Genomic DNA, 16,178 nt, shown 5'->3' with positions numbered 1-16,178 from the left:
AAAAGAAGCTTTTCCTTTTTCTTCTCTTTTTCTTTTTTTTTTTTATGTTTATGTTTTCAGAGAAAGAGAAAGAGAGCGAGTAAGCAGGGGAAGTACAGAGAGGGGGGAGGACAGAGACTCCGATGTGGGCTCTGCGCTGTCAGCAAAGCGCCCAGTGCCGGGCTGGAATCCGCAGACCGTGAGACTTTGACCTGAGTGGAAGTCGACGCTAAACCAACCAAGCCACCCAGGTGGCCCTAGAAGAAGCTTTTTCTTTTCTTTAATTTTTTTTTAACGTTTATTTATTTTTGAGACAGAGAGAGACAGAGCATGAACAGGGGAGGGGCAGAGAGAGAGGGAGACACAGAATCTGAAATGGGCTCCAGGCTCTGAGCTGTCAGCACAGAGCCCGACCTGGGGCTCGAACTCACTGACCGTGAGATCATGACCTGAGCTGAAGTCGGCCGCTCAACCAACTGAGCCACCCAGGCGCCCCAGAAGAAGCTTTTTCTAACACCTTCTTACCGAGACACTCCCTCACTGTAAGCAATCAGTAAATCTATCTTTGTTCAATTACAGGTATGTTCTTGGTGGTCTTTGGCTAAAGGGCATTTAAGCAAGTAGACTGGATGATACTGTCATTCTGAGATGGGAAAAATGGTATGATCAGTGGTTGCGGTGGACTAACTCTAATGGGCCCTCTGGCCAGAGTGTCTGTGGATCCAGTCACAGGCTGGAAGACTTGCCAGTACCTCTCACAAGCCTCCTGAGGTTTTTCCTGATCCGCCAAGCAGGTCTCACTAAGGAAACAGTAACTTCATTTACATTAAAACGTGGAAAGAAATAATAGCTGATATTTAACGAATATGTGCTATGTGCCAAGAATTGTTCTGGTGCCAAGCATTGTTCTAAGGGATCTATTCTTTGCTTGTTTTTTAAAGTAGGATTTACGCCTAGTGTGTGGCTCGAACTCATGACCTGGAGATCAAGCGTTGCAAGCTCGCTGAGCCAGTCAGCCACCCCAAGGGCTACATGTTTTTATTCACTTAATTCTCTCATCAACGCTAAGAAGATAGGTACTATTATTACCAGGTTTTACTATTGAGGAAACTGAGGTACAAAGGTGTGAGAATTGGAACCCGTTTCCCACTCAAGGCCCTTCAGAGCCACCCTCCAGCCCCTGCCAGCTAAGCCGAGGCAGCCATCTTGTTTGTAGTCCTCTTCGACTGCAACTCCCAGCACCCTTCGCGACGGCAGCTCTCCACACACAACAAATCCCGGCGTGCCCCTCGGCGGCCCGGGGTGGAGGGTTCTAGAAGGCGTGACGTGGGGTCGAGAGCGGGCTCAGAGGCGGGCGCCTCTCGGCAGTCGCTGTGGCCGCAGCTGCCGGGCCTGGGGACGCGGGCGGCCGGGGCCGCGGACGCAGCCTCCTCGTCTCCCCGGCCATGGCCGCGCTCGGCCGGCCCTTCAGCGGCCTCCCTCTGAGCGGCGGCCCGGACTTCCTGCAGCCGCCGCCGGCCTTCCCCGGCCGGGCCTTCACGCCGGGAGTGGACGGCGCCGAGCTGGCCCCGCGGCCGGGACCCCGCGCCTCCCCGAGCAGCCCCGGCGGGAGCGCGGCGCGCGGACGGTGAGGAGCCGGCGGGGCGGGCGGGCGCGGAGCTCCGGCTCATTAATCCTCACGACCCTCCGCGGGGCGGGGGGGGGGGGGGGGCTCCTGAGCCCCCACATAGCAGATGAGAAACTGATCCCCAGGGACGTTAACTGTAAGTCGCTTGGGGCCACACAGCCCGGGAGTCCGGGGAGGACCGCGGCAGGCCTGCGCTTCCGAAAAGTGAGCCGACTTTGCCGAGCTTGTCCACTTCGGGCCGGGGGTGGAACCCGGGCCGCCCGGAGCCCGGCCGTCCCCTCGGCGCGGCCGCCGGTGCTAACTTTCAGGGCTTCTCAGACACACACTCGGTCTCTCATCTGCAAAGAGGGACAGAAATGGGTCCTGCTAGTGAGACCGTGGAAGCAAAGTGCTTAGCACAGTGCCTGCCCCTAGAAACGTTTTCCCCACGTCGGTCCCTCCGGATTCATTTCCCACTCTCTCGACAAAGTGGGAAGTTGAGATTTCAACTTCTGACTCGGTCGGGACCACCCAACCAGACCGACCTTGTGATCTGGATATCCAATCCCAGTCGGGAAGGAAGGGGACAAGCCAGTACTTGTGGCATCGGCAAGGTTACTGGGGAAAGGAAGAGTGGATGCCGAAAGCCCGGGCTCAGTAAATTTCTCAATTGACTGATTTTGTTTGTTTCAACAGTGTTTCAGTTCGCTGTAAAAAGAAACACAAGCGAGAGGAGGAGGATGATGAGTAAGTTTCAGGTGCCATTTATTCACTTTATGGTCATTTCATCTATTTTATATTCCCAGTTACCTAAAAGTGAAAAGGTGAAACATTAGGTAGCTGTGCAAGGAGGCACAGGGAACTGCTAACGTCGGTCGCCTTTTAGGGAAAGTAACTGGGTAGCTGGCCTGCGGGAGGGAGACTTCTCTCCGTAATCCTTAGCAATGTTTGAGTTTTCATCCATGTAAATATTATTACGTGCAGAAAGTAAAAGAATTTCAAGTGTGCAAAAGGGTAAAAATTGTGAAGTGTTAGAGTGCATGCTCCCCTTTTCTCCACAGATGCGACCCCTGTTACCTGTTTCCAATTTCTCCTTTGGAAGATAATCTAAAAACTTAACGAGTTTATAACTGTATATACCTCAGGTTTTCTACATTTCTAAGAAGGTAACTTCACATTGTGTAACACTTGGATCTTTCCATTTTGCTATCCTGTGGCTTGTTGCATATGGGCAGGTAGACTTCTACCTAATTTCTTCTGCAACATTGAATAGAATTCTGTTGTAAGTAGGTATAGATCATTAACCAGTCTCCTGTCCATGGCTTTCTAAATTCTTTCTAGTCTTTTGCTTTTACTGTAGGTTAAATCTACCATGCCCTTCTTTTTTAAAGTTCCTTGTAGGGGCGCCTGGGTGCCTCAGTCGGTTAAGCGTCCGACTTCGGCTCAGGTCATGATCTCTCGGTTGCTGAGTTCAAGCCCCACGTCGGGCTCTGTGCTGACAGCTCAGAGCCTGGAGCCTGCCGGATTCTGTGTCTCCCTCTCTCTCTGCTCCTCCCCTGCTTGCGCTCGCTCTGTCTGTCTGTCTGTCTCTCTCTCTCTCTGTCTCAAAAATAAACATTAAAGGGGCACCCAGGTGGCTCAGTCGGTTAAGCGGCCGACTTCAGCTCAGGTCATGATCTCGCGGTCCGTGAGTTCGAGCCCCGCGTCGGGCTCTGTGCTGACAGCTCAGAGCCTGGAGCCTGTTTCAGATTCTGTGTCTCCCTCTCTCTCTGCCCCTCCCCCGTTCATGCTCTGTCTCTCCCTGTCTCAAAAATAAATAAACGTTAAAAAAAAATTAAAAAAAAAGAAATAAAAACAAGATTAAAAAAAAAATAAACATTAAAAAAAAAAGTTCCTCGTATATATGTACAAGTAGGTTAATGGATTTCTAGATGGGGTATGGCATGCATTTTAAATTTGAACAAGAGTTGTTGCCAACTTATATTCCTTTTAACAGTGGAAATGGTTGCTTCTCCATCTTGTCACCAGAACTGTATTTTCAAACCGTTTGTTTGTTTTCAAACTTTTTTTTTTTTTACCCTCACTTCCGGGTAAATAATTACATCTCCTAGACAGGCAGTATAATAGAAAAATGAGTGAAAGAATCTCTCAAAGAAGATATCGAAATGACCAACCAAAAGAAAGGTGTTCATTTAACTTTATCAGTCTTTAGGAAAATGCCTAGTAAAAGCCGCAGTGTGATCTACTTTACCACCAGATATTGGAGCACCCGGTAACTCTGCAATACTATAGATGAGAATGTAAATTGGTACAAGCACTTTGGGAAATAGTTTGGCATTATCTAGTAAGTTGAAGGCATACCTACTCTGTTACCCAAACGTTCCACTCTTGAGTAGGTACACACTCGCAGCAGGAGGCACGTACAAGAAGGTTCATAGCATCCTTGTTCATAATAGCTCTAAACTGGAAAAGACCCATAGGTCCCTCAACAGTAAAATGGGTAAATTAAATTCATACAAAGGAATTCTATTCAGTACAAAGGGGCAAAAGAGAATGTATTGCATTTATCAACATGGATGTGTCTTATAAGCATAATATGAGCAAAAAAAAAAAAAATCCCAAGAATGTATACAGTACAATTTCCTAAGTATAAGGTTGAAAGCCAGGCATAGTTTTGCCCTAAACATTGTTTAGGGATGCATATTTACGTGCTTGATAATGTACTTTTTAAAAGAAGTAAATACTGTAATACAGTGTTTACCTGTAGGATGGAGAATATAGAGTACCATTTTGGGATGTTGCAGAGGTCTGTATCTTGCATGTTATTATTTTTTTAATGCTTATTATTTTGAGAGAGAGCAGAGGAGGGGCAGAGAGTGAGAAGGGAGAATCCCAAGCAGGCTCTGCACTGTCAGCACAGAGCCTGATGTGGGGCTCAAATTCACAAACTGAGATCATGACCTGCGCCAAAACCAAGAGTCAGATGCTTAACCGACTGAACCACCCAGGCGCTCCTACAAATGTTATCTTTATGGATGCATATTTTCTAATTATTCATTGAATTGTGTAAGTGTAGGATTTCATAGTTAAAATATGATCACTGTTTTAACTTATATCTTGTAAATTAAAGTTACGTCGAACATCTTTTCATTTAATGCATTCGTGTTTCATTGTGTCAGTTCATGTTTGTGCAGATTTCCTATTGCCGTATTGATCTTTTTCTTGTTCATCCATAAGAAATCTTTACGAAAGAAATCAGTAGTTTGTTTATGTGTGTTATGCTTCCCCAAAATTTGTCATTTGCCTTTTAACTTTGTGTAGGTTTTGTTTGTTTTTTGGCCAGCAGAAACTTTGGATTTTCTAACTTTTTGAAGCACAGGCTAAATAGATTTGAAAGTTGTGTCAGTTTAAAAACCATCAGGCCAGACAGGATTTAGGTTCTTAATTGCCTTGGGATTGCTGCGCATACATAGGGACCTCTTTGCCCTTGTCTTTTGGAGTACTCTATAAGACATACTTGAATAAAGAGTCCCAGTGTTAAAAGTTTGAAGCGTAAAATCTGTTGGCTTAAAAAGTTAACCACCTTTGGGGTGCCTGTCTGGCTCAGTTGGTAGAGCATGCAATGGGGTTGACAGTCCAAGCTCCACATTGGGTGTAAAGCTTACTTTAAAAAATAAACAAAACCATCTTTAATTTACAGATGAAGAGATTGAGGCCCTGAGAATGAGGAACTTGACATTTGGATATCTAATGCGTACTGCCCACCTGCCACTTCCATAGCTCTTATCTGTACTTTGAAGTCTTTTATATCACATTTTCTTTGGAGCTTAATTATCATTGATCTCTAATTACTTGCAAATGGACCTACAAGGCATGAGATAATTTAGTCCAAATCGTGTTGGAGGTTAGAGATCAGAACGCAACTCTTACACTCAGTTGCATTTTGTAGTTGAATTATTGGATGTGCTAGGAAATTATCTGTTCTCTCCAGATAGATGTATTCTTTTTCTTAGCTGGTTTTGTGTGTATAGTTTCTCCTGCTTTCCAAAACACCACACCATAAAACTATCCACTATTACAGAAATATTTGATGTATAGCTAGACATTTTTAATACTTTCTTATCAGTTAAAACCAACTATAAACTAAACATATTATTGTGCTCACTTCAGCAGCATGTGTACTAAAAATTGGAATGATAACAGAGATTAGCGTGGCTCCTGTGCAAGGATGATACACAGATTCGTGGAGTTACATATATTCAGATTATAGCTACAGTTGTGAGCATAGCATAAGATTTAGAGTTGTTGAATCACTATGTTGTACACCGTAAACTAATGTAACACTGTATGTCAACTATGCTAAAAAGAAAAAAAGACCTCAAAAAACTAAACCATTTTTTAAAAACATTTAATAGTTGATTCCAATAAAAGTCTAGGTTCAAGAGAGCATTGTCAGATTTTATATTGCCAGAGACTTTAATGTTGTTTTTTGTATCCTTTTTTTTAAAGGTGATTTTTGTAGTTGTACCGTGAACAGAAATTTCTTGTAAAATACATACCACTTCCTTTGACCTTCAGTTTAGAGAGTCAGAAGCTGTGGTAACCATTAACAAATTTTTTTTTTTTTTTTTTTTTTTTTTTTTTTAGTTGCAGAGCTGTGTTCTGTTTCTGACACTGCACTTGCTGATGCCCAAGCAATAAAGTACTTCTGGTCTAAATACTTAAATAGAATAGGACCAGTTGTCTATTTTATCTGCTTCAGAGTGTTTTCAACTAAATTGGGCATGTTGTAGTACATGCAAATACTAGTTCATGGCATAAGCTTGAACTGTTGAACTTCCTGTAAGGAGGCCGCAAGTTCCAGTGAGAATGGCATAAGAGCTAGGACTTGGGAGCTTTGGTGTCTGGTGCCCAACGTGTAACTCTACCTTATATGACAAAGAGACTCAGAGCCAAATCATAGTCTCTGACATTCTGGAGAGGATCAAGAGAATCATCTACAGCCTATTGGAACATACCTGATCAAGCATGTATTTTCGTCCTGCAGGAGTATAGAACACCTGTAGACTATCTCCCCATGTGGAGCAAGCAGAATTGTGACAAAATATGGCTGGTGCTGAATTGCTGCCTTGTGGTTTTGGTTTCTGTACTTTCCACGTGACCTACCCAGAGCCAAATAGGAATGATTTTAAGTTCCCACATTGACTACTTCTAATCTGAGAAAGCAAAATCTTGCAGGTACAGTCTGATACAGTAGAGAGCAGTAGAAGAAAACATCTCAAGGAGGCTGTCAAAATGGCAAAATGCAAAATTCTCCATCTTGCAATCACACTATCAAAAATTAGAGTTTTTTGTATAAGAGTTTAGGCATAGGGATTAGACATAGGGATGATAAATGTTTTATTTATATGATTCTGAATTTTCATTGATTTTTTTTTTTTTTTTTTCAGTTGTCCAGTAAGAAAGAAAAGGCTAACTGAAGCAGGGCTGTGTGCTGGTCCTAATGACTGGATTCTTTGTGCACATCAGGATATAGAGAGTCATGGAGTAAATCCGTGTACTAGTGGCCTCTCTGCACCTGGCATGTTAGATGTAATTTGTGAAGAAATGGATCAGACAACGGGAGAACCACAGTGTGAAGTTGCCCGAAGGAGGCTTCAGGAAATTGAGGACAGGTAAATGGGTAGTGTATGTTGCTGGCTTCTTGTTGGTCTCATGTGCCATCTCTGCTCTCTTAAGCTAGTCTAATTAGTCAGTTTGGTCATAATGGTGATTCTCAATCTCTCAGACTATGAACTCAAAGTTTACACATTCAATGTTAAAGTAAGTTCTTCTCATAGAACTTTGCTGGATGTTAGTGTTTCTGAATATTAATTTTTGGTTTATGGGAGTTTTCAGGGACATGTTCTTCAAATTTGATTGCATCTGATGTAAAACTTGTGTTAAATACTGAGTAACTCTTCTGCCTGTACTTTCTTCACTCAGCCTCATGTTTTACTTGATCTTTTCCTATAGCATCTGTTGCTTTTATTATTATTTTTAAAATTTTGTTCAATTGCCACAGTACATAACAGCTTGACTAATTTTTCTTTCTCTGCTTCTGCTGCCTTTATTTAGGATAATTGATGAAGATGAAGAAGTTGAAGCTGACAGAAATATTAACCATCTCCCCAGTCTTGTTCTTTCTGACACCATGAAAACAGGTTTGAAGAGGGAATTTGATGAAGTCTTTACAAAGAAAATGATTGAGTCCATGTAAGTGTTGGTTCCTGGTTTCCTTTTAATTGTGATCTTGAAGGGAGACCTGGTGGTGTCTCCTGACAAGGCCCGTGCTATCCTAGTCTTGTCTCCTGCTCGCCATGTCTCCTGCTCACCAGCCCAATGAAAGTACAATAGGTTTTCTATTTAGCTTAGTCTGGATACAGACTTTTTTCTTAGTTAACTGTGGGTGAACAAGATACTGTGCATGGACAAGTTTGAAGTATACATACCTTCTTAACCTCAGATTCTTTTGAAGTTCTGAAGTGGGTGACCATCTAATACTTCAGGATGGGAGGATTGACAATAGCCTATTCTCTTAAAGTATTGTCGTAGGATATGGAACCACATTTCAAAAGCTCTTGTTTACCAGCCTCTCTCAGTTGTTCAGGAACACCATTAAGACCTAGAAAACAGGTGCCTGGGTGGCTCAGTTAAGTGTCCGACTTCGGCTTAGGTCATGATTTCACCACTCATGAGCCCTGCATCAGGCTCTGTGCTGACAGCTCAGAGCCTGGAGTCTGTTTTGGATTCTGTGTCTCCCTCTCTCTCTGCCCCTTTCCCACTCTGTCTCTCTCTCTCTCTCAAAAATAAATAGCATTAAAGAAAAAATTTTTTTAATAAAAATAAAAAGACCTTAAAAATAAACCAGAAGAAATCTGCCATCAGCCAAAACAGTTACCACAAAGGCCACAATCCAAAGCTCGTGTTCTTGTCTCACAGTGGATAGTCTCTCAGGGCTTTAGCTCTAAGCCAGTTTGCTCTTAAGTTAGACCCAGTTTACTGACCTCAGGTACCTGGATTCTTAGAGCATCAGAGTAGAAACGAAGAAACAGCAAGTGAGAGCAGTACAAACTCATAGTAGTGAGTAGTGACAATACAGTGTGAGGACTAGAGCGGAAACTAGAAAGCACACATAACCTAAAAAGCAAAGCAGCCTGGGGCCATTAACGTAAAAACTAATGCTAGTCTGTAATTCCTATAGTCCTTGAGCTTACAAGATCTGAAGCCATCATTATCCACGTGTAAAGTAATAGTCAAGTCACAAAGTGCCATTTAGGTGTTGCCTGGAAAATACCGTACACAGATTTGATACTTTGTGAGGGTAAGTGTCAGATATCTGAAAAAACCTCTTAGGACACCAGCCCCAGTGATGCCAAGCAGATGAGGCATTATTGCCTTTGGCCACAGTGGGTTCAGCTGCTGCTTGATGTTAGATCACAGAGGTTTTGCATTAGCCCCCTAGCTTGAGCTTATAATTAACTAACCAGCCCTGAGAGTGGGTAAATAGCCAAGAGTAAACAGGTCATTTTGCCTTACAACCTAAAAAAAATAGCACTTTCTGCTCTCAGTAGTTTTCCAGAAGCTAACCTTTGGGAGTATTCTTCATTGTGGTTTATTTAGTTTTATTTGCCTTTAGGTTCCAGAAACCATCAAACCATCACTGGATGGAGGAGGACTGAGGGGCAGGCAGGCCCTGGCAACATAATCGTTTAGACTTATTGCAAAAAGCATTATACTTCATAGTTATACTAAGCAAAAGGTATACAGAGATGCTTTTAATGTGTTTGGTCAGTGTTTCATTTATAGTTTAGGGGCACCTGGGTGGCTCAGTCGGTTGAGCATCTATCTGACTTCGGCTCCGGTTATGATCTCATGGATCGTGGATTCGAGCCCCACATCGGGCTCTGTGCTGACTGCTCAGAACCTGGAGCCTGCTTCGGATTCTGTGTCTCCCTCTCTCCTGCCCCTCCCCCTCTTGTGCTCGCTCTCTCTCTCTCTCTCTCTCTCAAAAATAAATAAACATAAACAAATTTATAATAGTTTAGTAGAAGATGGTAGCTCATATCTACTAATATTAACCACAATTTGGGAAACTTATAACGGCATTGAATCAAGGGCCTCTGTTTTTCTTTTTTTAATCTAATTTATTTTTTATAGTTTACATCCAAGTTAGCATATGGTGCAACAATCATTTCAGGAATAGAATCCTTAAGCCCCTTACCCATTTAGCCCATCCCCCACAACCCCTCCAGCAACCCTCTGTTTATTCTCTATATTTAAGAGTCTCTTATGTTTTGTCTCCCTCCCTGTTTTTATATTGCTTTTGCTTCCCTTCCCTTACGTTCATCTGTTGCGTATCTTAAAGTCCTCACATGAGTGAAGTCATATATTTGTCTTTCTCTAATTTCACTTAGCATAATAAGGGGCCTCTTTTTCACATTGCATGTTTATATTGCTTTTATTTTTAAATATTTTAAGTAATCTCGGGGCACCTGGGTGGCTCAGTCGGTTAAGTGCCCGACTTCGGCTCAGGTCATGATCTCATGGTTTGTGAGTTCGATCCCCACGTGGGGCTCTGTGCTGACGGCTCAGAGCCTGGAGCCTGCCTCAGATTGTCTCCCTCTCTTTCTGTCCTTCCCCCACTTGCCCTCTGTCTCTTTCTGTCTCTCAAATATAAACAAACATTAAAAAAAAAAATTTTTTTTAAGTAATCTCTATGCCCAGTGTGGGGCTTGAACTTAACCCTGAGATCAAGAGTCACATGCTCTCCTGACTGAGCCAGTCAGTTACCCCTGTGTTAGTTTTAATCACAGCATCAGTACAGCTGGTTGGTTTGGTTAAAAATGCATGCAGAACTGTAAAATTATATGTATTTGAGTGTCTTTCTAAAGATCTGTTTGGATCATCACAAGTCTATTTTTTTTTTTTTTTTCTTTCTGTTTTTAGTTTATGTACTTGGGGCACGTGGGTGGCTCAGTCAGATAAGCCTCTGACTCTTGACTTCTGTTCAGATCATGATCTCACGATTTGTGAGTTTGAGCCCTGCATGGGTCTTAGCGCTGACAGTGCAGAGCCTGCTTGGGATTCTCTCTCTCTCTCTGCCACCCCCACCCTTTCCCCTCTCACTCACACTCTCTCTCAAAATAAATAAAATTTTAAAAGAAAAAAAATAAAGTTTGCTTACTTATTTTTGAGAGAGAAAGAGAGAACGAGCAGGGGAGGGACAAAGAGAGGGAGAGAGGATCTGAAGTGGGCTTTGTGCTGATAGCAGAGAGCCGGATGCAGGGCTCGAACTCAAGAACCATGAGATCATGACCTGAGCTGAAGTTGGATGCTCAACTGACTGAGCCATCCAGGTACCCTACCCCATAAGTCTCCTAGTTTGATGCCATCAGTTCTTAACTCTAGATATTTGGTAGCAAACGTTAGCTTTTCAACATGTATCCTTTATTTCCGTATCCTAAAAGTTTTGATAAAGTCTGTGTTTTATGTCTTAGGAGCCGTCCTTCCATGGAGCTTGTGCTCTGGAAACCTCTCCCTGAACTCCTTTCTGATAAGCCAAAGCCGTCATCTAATGCTAAGAACTACACAGGAGAGAGCCAAACCAAGCATGCAGCTGCCGGCACTGCCTTCCCTGGGAGAACTGAACTGTTCTTGGAACCTCGGCAAACAGGGATGCCTGTTTACAGTGGTTTGGAGACAGCCGCTTGCACAGAAGAAGAGATGGAACTCTAGAAACCAGTTTCTATGCTAAAGTTGTCAAATTTTAGAAGGCTCATGTATTTAGTCGTGAGCCTACTTGTATAGTATAGGGACTTGAAAGTTTTATAAAACGGGTGTAATAATATCTCCACCTGTGATTTGGGGTGGGACTCTCATTTTGGGTAGCCATTTCTTGAATCCAACTTTTTGCCAAGGAAGCTTGTCTCAAGGGAAAAGCAGTTTTCCAGGGGGCTTATTAAGGGAATGTGAAATTGCGGCCTGCAGAGGCAAGTATAAAAGCTGTGTATCCAAGGGTGACTTCAGTCATCTGTTACATTATCTAAACCATTCAGATAATCAGAGAAAATGCAGATGCTTGAATCTGAAAAAGATGCATTAAGAAAGAAGGATGCTCCTACTATGACTGTGCCCTGACAGTTGAGTCACAACTTCCATCTATGGATATAGGAGCTCTGTTTACAATGGTGACTGTGTATGATTGGGAAGAGGAGGGAGAAAAGCAGTAGCTTAAGCCTATTGCTAAGAGATTTAACAGAGGCTCTGAAACTTGGATGTTGTCCGTTCTGTGTATCTATATTGATTTAATAGCTGGTAGCACTGTGGCTCACCTCTTAGCCTCTGCAAATGCAGTGAAAATAGAAAAGGTTTTTCCTTCAAGGCTTTTTTGCCTTGTGCTACTGTTGCTCCTTGGTTTCCCTTGCACAACACTTCAGGAGTGTTTACAACGTAATTAACTTTGAACGATAGTTAAAAAGTGATTGTGAGGTAACCCATGTGTAAATTGGCTACGGAAGAAAGTTCCCTTAAGTAATCCCAAGGAACTGCCGTGTCAGCTAAGCCCAGCATTGATAGATATTTTTAAAAGGTTATGCCTATGTTAGCAAGTCGAGTATTTTAGTGTTAACGTAGAAAACAGTGACAGAATAATGAACTGAGAACATATGGGTGAGTGACATTGAGATGTACTGAACTAGCCATTTTGCCCGGTGCTTCAGCTGTTGGTGCAGTAAACCTCAGAGTTAATAGAGAACAGCTTCCTGCTAATAGGACATCTTCATCTTGAGGAACTAAACCAGGCTCAAGGTGTCCTTTGGGGATAACCAGGATTGAAGTTTTTTTATTTCTCAGGAAGGGCTCTTCTGTGTGGCAAGGACTCAGTAGTGCCGATTAAAACAACACTTCCTTTAGTGCTACAGAATCTCCATTATAACTTATTAAATGAGTGTAATAGTGTAATACTGGCCCTTAAAACACAATGGGAGACCACCCCAGTTCTTTTTGTTCTGTTTTGTTTTCCGGGTTTCTTCCTCCTTTGTAGGAATCAGATATCTTATGTAGAAAAAAAAAAAATGGTTTATGCCAAGTAGAGGTGACTTTTGAGAAACCAGCTCCCAGGCATTTTTGAAACCCATGCTGAAATCCCTCCCCTTGTAACAGATGGCGTAGAAGTAACAAGTCTGTTCATTGGACTGTTTCTTCCTTTGCCTGTTGTTCCTGCTTTCTCTATTTCTGTCTGGACAGTCAGGAAAAGATTTAATGTTTAATATTTAAACAATATTTAATGTCTACACAGTAAAATTATTCGAACTTCAAACCAGTATTAAAACCAGTTGGAAACCAGCTAATAGTTTCTTAATCTCAGATTTAGAGATGAATGTAAACTGTATTCTGTTGAAATGTGCAAGTGTTTGATTCATGCTGTTTGAAAAACTCCTGCCTTTAGGTCACTGTTTAATGGGACCAACTTACAAAGTTTGTAGCCTTAAAGAAATCGCCGTGCTAAAAAATTTTGTTCTGGTGTAACTTAAAAACGTGAAGTGACCATCCAGAATTTGGAGTTCGTCCCAGTGTTAGGGTGGAAGGGGTGACGACTTTCCAGAGAAGGACCCAAAACACACTAAGAGTGTCTTCGATAGGAATTGTGGGGCAAGCCTCTGCTCGAAGGTCTGTATGAGGAAAAGGAGGAACAGCTCCAAAACAAGGCTCTGATACCACTGGTAACTATAGGAGAGAATTAAGAATCTGTTCATTAAAATCCAAACAACTTGTTTCAGGAGTCAGATTATCTGACGTGATTAATTATTTCTGCAGGAAAATGGATGTTTAATGCTCCTTTTTAAACTTTATCCTTTTGCATATGTTTGTACAGAAATTTTCTTCATCCTTGTGGTGCTTATTCATCTGAGCCGTTTCCACAGTCTCCATGCCTCTGCTTTGTTTTTCTTTGTTTTTCTTTTATAGTGTAAGGCTTTTGCTTTTGCCTTAAGGTTTCCCTAGGGAATCAACAGGTCTTTTCATTTCGTACAGCTTTGAAGCATGGATCAAACATTGGCTTATTATGCTAATGTGTGAAGAGAAAAACTATCTAAAGCAGGTGAGCTTTAATGAACAAATGTATATTTTCTCTGAGTTTGAGTAGGTGTGTGTGGGTTTTTTTTTTTTAATATAAAGTTAAGTCCAGTTCTCAAAAATATTAATCAGTCGTTAAAAAAAAAAAACAAACTCATTTTCAAAAAAGGTGCAAATGTAAAATTTAGAAAAAAACAAACTAGGGTGTGGGGCTAGAACCATGAGAAGAAATGCTTATTTATAAGCAGGTTCGTTAATTATTTTGGATTTGAAATTTGGTTTCATTATTTAATAGTGACAAGAATGGTGTAGTACTAGGAAGGTTCTGGAAGATGCTGTCAACTTTAAAATGAGAATCTGGTGTTTCTGTATTTTATTGTTTTCAATAAAACTTCTTAAGTGTTTTGATTTTGAGGTATTTGTATTCCTGCACATAAGTAAACAAAATTAGCGACCTCTTTCTTTTAAATTGTATTTAAAGCAGCATTCATATTAGTGAGGGGCTTAAGTTTATTTTGAAGAGATGACTGTGTTGGGTTATAAGTAAGCTTCATAAATGAATTAGCTATTTCCAAAATAAACTAGGTTTTGCCGTTCTAAAACCCACAGAATGCTTTCCACTCTACTTAGCAATTTGCTGCTGTCAGTCACTAGCATTGATTGGCAGTCGTGACTGATTGCCAGTATTCAGATGGCAGTAGTGACAGTCTTCAAAACTGTTTAAATATAGAGTTGGAAACAGTATATGGACTTCACAGCATTTTTGTTTTTACAAGTTGGGGACCTTTAAAAATAGGGAATAAGAAAATTGCATGGTATTTGGTTAGTGGTCATTCCCTATGAGTTGACAGGTCACTGGGTGGCAGTGTTGCCTGCATATTTACAATCTTGATAACCTTGAATCCCTGAATCGTGGGCAGGCGGAGTTAAGTTTGGGGTGCAATTGTGGAAAATTCAGGATATTGTTTTTCACTAAAATTTGGAAATCACAGCTAAAAGTTACCTACCCTCGTTATTTTACAGATTTGGAAACTAAAGCTTAATTAGTGAATGACCTTTTAGTATTAGAATCAAACTCAGCAGGTTCAGTGTTCTTCCTACTTGACCATTGGTTTTACAGTCTTCTCATAGAATACCTTAAAATGTCATTTAAATTTCATTGAAATAATCTACGATAGAGTGTGGTTCAGTCAGTGTGATACTAAACTCCTTGAGAAAATACAGTTTTGTGTATATCTGTCTGGTCCAAATACTCTGCCAGTGGCATTTTAGAGCTCAGTTGCATGCATACAGCTCCAGCAAGACAAGGATGTTGTCTTTCAACAACTGATTAGTGGGTAAACAGGCCCGTCTTCCTGTCCTTTAATGAACTTGAGAAGTCCCCAGGTAAAGATTTCATTCTTAGCATATTAGAACTTAACTGATAAAATCTTTCTGGAGTAGGCAGGGTTACCTTTTGCCTACAGTTCTGTTCCTACCTTATGTCTGCTCCAGTAGCATACCTAGTAGAAAAGCAAGGGGGCACATATACATTGGTGTTACAAGACCCAGGAAAATGGTGTGCAGACATTTGTCGCCTGATTCACTTTCAGTTATGGACAGCCCTCTGCATCTAATAGAAATCTTGCTTTGGTTTTGCAGAAGGAGATCTTGATTTTTATTTCTGACCAATTTGTTTCAGTAAGATATCCTTAAATAACAGGTGTTTTGTCAAGGCTGAGCAGTGTTGGGTCATTTTCACCCATCTGTGCAGGAAATGAAAACCCTGAAGATCAACGCAGGTTATGTATGTCCTGTGTTATCCCTGTTCGTACAGCTGACTCTTTCATGTGATGTCATTCAATGTAAATTATTTGAGCCTCAATCTCCAGATGCTTCTGCAATTATGATGGAGAGTGGCTAAAATGCATCTGTAATTGCATTTGCCTAGACAATCCCTAAATAGACACCCAGCACTTAGGTTTTCAGTTATAGAAAATCAGGTGATCAGATTTTTAATCATGGGGACAGCTGGAGGCTGTTGTACATTTATAATACAGAAACTGAGCCTAAGCAAGCTTGCATTGCTAATAATAGGATTGAGCTCTGGCCTTAGTGACCAGGGATTTTAGGCTGTCGTGTGGACTTGCCTCCAATCACACCAAACATATTCCCTTATACTTGGCTGAAAGTATAGCCTGCTTTGTCTTGCTGCTTGGGATTCTTTGAATCCTTTTGTCTACACTCCTTTACTTTGACCTCTCCAGTGGTAGGCTTAATATTGGCAGAGGATGCTGGCATAGGTGAAATGATTTCTGAGGGAAGCCCTTCAGTACCTTTTAAGAGGATTCCCAAGGAAAAACGCACATGAAGGATGAGGTTATCATCTCTATAGCTTTGGGGTAATGTTGATGTGTCGGATTTTTCCTTGAACAGGTTCATTCTGTGAAACAAATTCCAGGGTATATAAAATACTGTAAGATTAAAATCCCTAAGTGGA

At 41.6% G+C, this 16,178-nt stretch overlaps 1 protein-coding gene and 1 non-coding gene across 2 annotated transcripts; both read left to right on the top strand.

The window, feature by feature from the left end:
• Positions 1–1,280: 1,280 nt before the first annotated feature.
• On the top strand, positions 1,281–14,107 carry CCDC117 (coiled-coil domain containing 117). Its single transcript, XM_019426551.2, has 5 exons — positions 1,281–1,606; positions 2,282–2,332; positions 7,036–7,260; positions 7,703–7,840; positions 11,125–14,107. The coding sequence occupies exons 1-5, from the start codon at positions 1,425–1,427 to the stop codon at positions 11,360–11,362; spliced, it is 834 nt and encodes a 277-aa protein (XP_019282096.1). The 5' UTR covers positions 1,281–1,424; the 3' UTR covers positions 11,363–14,107.
• Positions 5,743–5,846, top strand: LOC128777132 (U6 spliceosomal RNA). Its single transcript, XR_008422331.1, has one exon. It is a non-coding gene; the product is annotated as a U6 spliceosomal RNA (small nuclear RNA).
• Positions 14,108–16,178: the final 2,071 nt, after the last annotated feature.

The sequence above is a fragment of the Panthera pardus genome, unplaced genomic scaffold (genome assembly GCF_024362965.1).
Source record: "Panthera pardus isolate Hobbes unplaced genomic scaffold, ASM2436296v1 HiC_scaffold_15, whole genome shotgun sequence".
In the NCBI taxonomy this organism is placed as follows: domain Eukaryota; kingdom Metazoa; phylum Chordata; class Mammalia; order Carnivora; family Felidae; genus Panthera; species Panthera pardus.
The sequence above is the reverse complement of the archived record's forward strand: the minus strand, read 5'-3'. Positions and strand labels throughout refer to the sequence as shown.

Excerpts from the sequence above, each read along its gene's own strand:
- CCDC117 (XM_019426551.2), top strand. The coding sequence starts at position 1,425 with ATGGCCGCGCTCGGCCGGCCCTTCAGCGGCCTCCCTCTGAGCGGCGGC. Across the intron at positions 2,333-7,035 it reads CGAGAGGAGGAGGATGATGA|TTGTCCAGTAAGAAAGAAAA; the intron begins GTAAGTTTCAGG and ends TTTTTTTTTCAG. Across the intron at positions 7,261-7,702 it reads CTTCAGGAAATTGAGGACAG|GATAATTGATGAAGATGAAG; the intron begins GTAAATGGGTAG and ends GCCTTTATTTAG.